Source organism: Pediculus humanus, genomic scaffold, assembly GCF_000006295.1.
Source record: "Pediculus humanus corporis 1103172107537 genomic scaffold, whole genome shotgun sequence".
In the NCBI taxonomy this organism is placed as follows: Eukaryota; Metazoa; Arthropoda; class Insecta; order Psocodea; family Pediculidae; genus Pediculus; species Pediculus humanus.
In genome coordinates this window covers 52,287-58,704 of record NW_002987153.1, presented here as the reverse complement: position 1 = coordinate 58,704, position 6,418 = coordinate 52,287, and the positions used below count along the sequence as shown (strand labels likewise).

General features: G+C 23.6%; 3 protein-coding genes across 3 annotated transcripts in view; 1 reads left to right on the top strand and 2 right to left on the bottom strand.

Moving 5' to 3' along the window:
• The window catches only part of Phum_PHUM186770 (Calsequestrin-1 precursor, putative), a gene marked incomplete at both ends in the record, with an annotated part of 3,214 nt that extends 1,714 nt beyond the window's left edge, over window positions 1-1,500 (bottom strand). The window contains 4 exons of the mRNA XM_002425204.1: window positions 85-222; window positions 452-578; window positions 656-857; window positions 1,350-1,500. Of these exons, the coding sequence (XP_002425249.1) occupies window positions 85-222; window positions 452-578; window positions 656-857; window positions 1,350-1,500 (618 nt within the window). The remainder of the gene's footprint in view (window positions 1-84; window positions 223-451; window positions 579-655; window positions 858-1,349) is intronic.
• Window positions 1,501-2,013: 513 nt separating this feature from the next.
• Phum_PHUM186760 (uncharacterized protein) lies at window positions 2,014-3,286 on the top strand (the record flags this gene model as incomplete). The annotated part of the gene is made up of 6 exons (XM_002425203.1): window positions 2,014-2,104; window positions 2,173-2,304; window positions 2,393-2,578; window positions 2,657-2,827; window positions 2,920-3,019; window positions 3,097-3,286. 6 exons carry the CDS (start codon window positions 2,014-2,016, stop codon window positions 3,284-3,286), a joined length of 870 nt encoding a protein of 289 aa, XP_002425248.1.
• Window positions 3,287-3,545: 259 nt separating this feature from the next.
• On the bottom strand, window positions 3,546-4,942 carry Phum_PHUM186750 (uncharacterized protein; the record flags this gene model as incomplete). Its single annotated transcript, XM_002425202.1, has 3 exons — window positions 3,546-4,252; window positions 4,424-4,558; window positions 4,639-4,942. 3 exons carry the CDS (start codon window positions 4,940-4,942, stop codon window positions 3,546-3,548), a joined length of 1,146 nt encoding a protein of 381 aa, XP_002425247.1.
• Between the last annotated feature and the right edge of the window lie 1,476 nt (window positions 4,943-6,418).

Here is a 6,418-nt window from a genome sequence, read left to right as displayed (position 1 = left end):
CTGTCAAACTAAACAAAATGAATTTTTATAAGTTTATGATAAACACATAATAAAGGGAAAAGTTAAATAGTAAAATTAACATACTTTTTTGAAGAGAACAATTTTATCGCCATCTACGGAATATTCTGTGAACACTGCACTGTCTGATGTAATACCAAAAACAACATTATCCATTACTTCAGCAGTTTGAAGGAATGCTTTAGCATTATCTGATGATTGATCCTTGAAAACAGAAAATGATAGTCAGACATTAATTACATGTTAACAATAAAAATTATAAGATTTCTTTGTAAAAAGATTGATACTTGTATGATTTTAATAGAAAAAAGTTTTAAATTTGTATTTTTTGAATATAATTGAATGAACTTCTTTGGGAAATGAATTTTTAAAATTTATTATAAAATTAGTAGGTTCTTAAATTGACATCAAAATCGTTTACAATATGTCTCACCTTAAAGAATCCCACAACCACAACATTATTTTCATCGATGAATGCCTTGGCATCATCTACAGATTCCAAGTTTTTGGCTGGTGGACCAGTCTTTTTCTTTAACCAGCTGACAATTTGATCAGCAACTCTACCTCCTATAAATAATATTATTTATTCATTAAAATAACTGTTTCTGTAAATTAACTTACAATCAATGTACTTCACTTGCCTGAATATTCAACTACATGTCCTTTTTTGAAAAATTTCAAGGTTGGGTATCCTTTGACATTATGTTGTTCTGCTAACTCTGTTTCCTCTGTAGCATCTACTTTGGCTAATTTAATTTTAGATCCTTCTTCTTCTAATAACTTAGCAGCTTTAGCATATTCAGGAGCTAATGCTTTGCAATGCCCACACCACGGAGCATCTAAAACACACATTTAAAAAAAAAGAAAAATGAAAAAAAGTTTTTGCAAATAGGAGAATAAAGAAAAAAAAAAAAAAAAGGAAAATTTAAACTTAGAGAAATTAAATCTCAATCCGGTTTTTTTTTTTTTACATTTTTTTTTAGGACGCAACACATTCTATTCTTTTTTTTTTCAAATATAATGAATGAAAAAATAAAAAATGAGATTTCTTTATCCAAAATAATAAACACATTTAAATAATTTAAAACTTCTTCCTGTTCAAATTTTTTAAAATAAACAGGAACTTACTACCCACTGCTATTTAAAAATTTCAAAAGGAGCGTTCATTAACCCGCAATTTAATAAATTCAGGCACAGTCTGATTGAGAGAACCGGTGAATTTTTTTGGTTAACTCTTGATTAGAAAAAAAAATTAAATTTCAAAAAACGTTAAAAATTTAATTACATACATATATATATATATAAATGATAATTAACAGAGTAATACTTACAGAATTCAACTAAGATAAATTCAACGTCAGAAATCGCTGACTGAAAATTATTTTTATTTAAAACTAAAACTCCTTCATCAGTTTCTATTTCTGAAGAGCTAACAAAAGAAATAGACGCTCCAAGAACTAAGCAAATTTTCACAAATAACATATCGTCACAATGATCGGTACTCGCAGAAAAGAAAGACAACCAAATGAGAACTTAAGGATACAACGAAGATGACAAAAGATCACCTAATTCATCAGAACGTGGCACACAAACTCGTGGGGAATTGTGATTGGTTCGTTTCTTTAAATTTCCATAGAGTAAGAAATCATTAGTAATTTTTTTTTTTTTCATAACCAACGTAAATTAATTCACTTTGAATTTTAAGTAAATTACTTGGAAAACTGATTCATTAAAAAAAATTAAATAATAATATTTAGCCTCTGAAATTTTTTCTTTTTTATTTTGAGAAATGCAAATAATATAATAATTTTTTTTTTTTTTTTTAATGCTTATCGAAAGGGTTATGTTAAGAAAAAATTGAAAAAATTTCATTTACTTAAGATTTATGAACCGATTAATAAAATTTAATTTTAATTATTTTTTAAGAATTGACTTTGTTTTACTTTCTCTGCTTAAAATTAACCCTTTAAATTGACAATTTTGCTTATTTTTAGTATGAGTACTGAAAATGAATTCAAAGTAACATCTGAAATATTGCCTTTTTTTGAAATCGATAAATTACAAAAGCCTATCATAGACGAAAAAAGTAAATTTTGTTTTCAAATTTTATTTCAATTATTATTTTATTTTTAAAAATTATTAATTATATTTCAGATGTTATTTCTAAATTCACTTTTACCTGTCCTACTGATATTGAAGTCAAAACTCCTGAAAAAGATTTAGACGGAGATTATATTCTAGACAGGGGAAATTCTAAAAATTTAATTGAAAAAGTCATATATTTAGGTAAATTCCAACATAATTATCACTAACTATTCTTAAATAATAAAAATTATCTTTTTGTACTACTTAACAATTTTTATATAATTTTTAGAACACAGTGTTTCAACTGAAATTAAACTGGTAGGTCTCCAAATATGGAGAGCTGCTTTACTTTTATCTGATTTTATCATATATTCTCAAAAATTATTCGAAGGAAAAACCGTTTTGGAATTAGGATCAGGAGTTGGTTTAACCAGTATTGTAGCTGGAATGTTTGCTAAAGAAATTATTAGCACAGGTACAAATTAAAAGTCAATTTAATATTTTTTACCTTCATAAGAAAAAATTCTTTGTTTATTAATAAATAAATTTTTAGATTTGGATACTGGAAATATTTTAAAACTTCTCGAATCAAACTTGAAAAGAAACAGTGAAATTATTAAGGGAAAAGCAACTGTTGAAAAATTAGATTTTTTAAATTCTGACAACTGGTCCCCTAGTTTTTGTGATAAAGTTAAACACACTGATATCATTATCGCTGCTGATGGTTTGTTTGAATCCTTTAAATTTCATTAACGATAAGTTTTAAATTCTTTTTGTTATTTAAAGTATTACTAATGCTACTTTTTCAATTTTTAGTAATATATGATAATACTATTACAGAAGCCTTTATTAAAACAATAACTAAAATCCTTAGCAGTTCACCAAAGAAAACATTGTTTATCGGTTTAGAAAAAAGGTTAGTATAAGGAGTTTATAGGCCTAAAATGTTTTTTTTTCCCTTTTAAATGAAAATTTTAAAATATTTTATTGCAGATACGTTTTTACAATATCCGATTTGGATTCTGTCGCACCCTGTTATGAACATTTTATGTCTTGTTTGAAATCAGCACAAAATGAAATGCCTTTTAAACAATGGACCATTAGTGAAATGAACATAGATTTCCCACAGTATTTCAATTACGAGAGAACAAAACAATTAATTATGTTTAAAATTACCACATAGCTCTCATTCGAGCATTTAAGTTAATATTCTAGTCAAATTCACATTTTTATCATTTTATATTTTACACAATAATATAACATAAAAATAAAAAATATTCTAGTAAATATTTAATATAAAAAAAAATCCTTATATAAAACCAAAAAAAAGTTCAGTTATCGTTCAAAATAATAAATTATTAATTTTTTTTTTTTTTTAAAATGGATAATTAATACTTGTTAGCATTTATAATTTTTGTCAAACATTTACACTGGATATTTATTTATATTTTCAAAAGGGATATAAAATGATCTTTTAAATGAACTTCCATATGATAAGGAATTAATTTACCATAAAAACCTTTTCTCTGTTGTTCCCATTCTTCCCTTAATGGTTCCATAACTCTTCCAATGACTTCTCCCGTTTTGTCACCGTTTGTTTTCAAATGTGATGAAAAATAAATAACGTCGACTTCATTTTTCCATTGAACTTGTTTTTTTCTAACCAAATCCTTTTTCAAAGAATCTCCTCTTGATTTTTTATCACATTTTTTTATTTGTTTTTTAATTTCACCTTCAGATACAAACAATTTACTATCTGATGCGCTAACGGAATCATCTTTTAATTTCAACACCGAACGACGATTATTATTATTATTATCATTATTTGATTTTGACATTTGTAAATTAACATGTTTATCGAAATCGATTTGAGTGGCGGAAAAACTATTCCAATTATCCCAATAATTAAATTTTTGTAACGGTGATTTTGGAGCGAACAAACTTGTTTCAATGGACGTCAATGATGGTATTTTAGATTTTAAAACGCCTTTTATACCAAATTTTATTATTTTAGGTAATAAAGTTAACGAACTGTGATTTTTTAAATCTGAATTTAAATTGTTCGATTGCGACAAATCGTTAACGGTTTTCGATAACTTAACGGAAGTAAACTTTTTCATCATTTCCGGTTCCCCATCATCATTTCGTTCTTTCATTTTATTATTATTATTATTATAATTAAATTCTGATTTATAACGAAAACAATTATTAAGAAACATGTCGGATTTGACTACATCAATTTTATTAAATTGTAAATTTGTTGTTGATTTACCAAAATTACCATTATTATTATTATTATTATTTTTTTGATTTGTTTTACTATTATTATTATTATTATTGTTGTTTGATTTAAACGTTGTTGTTTTTTTAACATCTTTTTCAACACATTTAACAGGTTCTAAACTTTTAACTGTTAAAGATGAGGGTAATTCAAAATTTGACTGCCTGGTAACATCTAAAAAAAAAAAAGAAAAAACGATGATATGAGAAATCTTTTGGGGGGGGGAGGGGAAAATGAAAAATTCCATATTATACCTTTATTAAAAAACATGGCGTATTTAACATCTTTTTTACATTTATCATTGTCTTCCCATTTTTTAATATTTTTTCTCATTCCCAAATCAGAATTATATTTATTTAAAAGCATTGTAAATTTTAATACATCATTTTTTCCATCTTGAAAACATTTTTGAGGGGATTCCCTTTTTCCATTTAATAATAATATCTTTTCTTCTTCAACTGTTTTTTTATTATTATATTTTTTCTCGTTTTCTCTATTGTTTATTTGATGAATATAACTGTTTCTTATATTTTCTGTTTCTTCTTTTAATTTATTCATATTCAATCAATCAATCAATCAATCAATCAATCAAAATATATATACATATACATACATATATGTATATATTTACATATTATTGATAATTTCAATTTTACTGTGAAAAAAATAACATTTAAATTTATCCTTATTCCATAACTAAATTATATAATCAATAACAAAATCAATATGGCCCCCCACATAAAAAAAAAAATTAGGAATATTAAATAATGATAGGAATATAATAAAAAGTAAAAAAAAAAAAAAAAACTAAATTTAAACAAAAAAAAATGTCATAACTTTTTTTTTTAAATTAACTAAAATCACTAACATTATTACAAACCACATATAGATATAATAATAATAATAATAATAATAATAATAATAATAATAATAATAATAATAATATATAAATGAAATAAAAAAATAAAATAAAATAAAAACTTAGAAAGAAAAAGCGAAGAAAATAATAATATTAATAATAATAAAACTGGCAAATTAAATAAATTTTTTTTTAAACAATAGATACATCGTATTATTTACGTTTAATGATAATAATATTAATTAATTATTATTATTATTATGATGCATCATCGGATCTTTTTTTTTACACATATATATAAGAAATAAAAAACCTTTACGGTTAAAAACCGTTTCACGTTTCAAGGCACAACAAAATTAAAAGATCCTATGATTTAAATATTATTAATTATTATTATTATTATTATTATTATTATTATTATGCAAATACTAAAATCTAATTAATAATAATAATAATAATAAAAAAAAAAAGTCTTTGGATTAAATTATTATTATTATTATTTTAAAAAACATTTTTTCATTTTCATTAAATACTTTTACGTTTTTTATACGTTTTTATTATTATTATTATTAATATTATTATTAAATAAGGGGGGTATTGTTAAAAAAACTAAGCTTTGGAAGAACATTAATAGAGATGCGTGATTTATACGACCTACATAAATATACGTTATTTTAAATTAATAATAATAATAAACTCCGGCACAATTTCAACTCTGACAAGATGAATAGAGAACGTGCAGAAAAAAATTAATAATAATAATTTTCCCTATTTATTTTGAAAGCCTCGATGAATATCCCTTTACCCTCCCCCTTCCCCAACCCCCCAAAGTCTTCCAATAAATATAATTAATTAAAAATAATTTAATAATCAGTCGATTGAGATTAAAAAAAAAAAAACAAAAAAAAATTTTAATTGGTAACTAAACTAAATAAAAATATTTTTTAACGATAATTTTTAAATTTTTGGAAATATAACTATTTAAATAGTGTGTGTGTGTGCGTGTGTGTCGGAGTTCAAATAATAATAATAATAATAACAATATGTTTAATTGATTTTTTTTTAAATAATTGAGATTAGTAGTAGTAGTAGTAGTAGTAGTTACCAACAAAACTAGAGTTGATGTTTCAAGATTCATTTCTTTTTTAAAAAATCGGACATTCCTCAACACAATG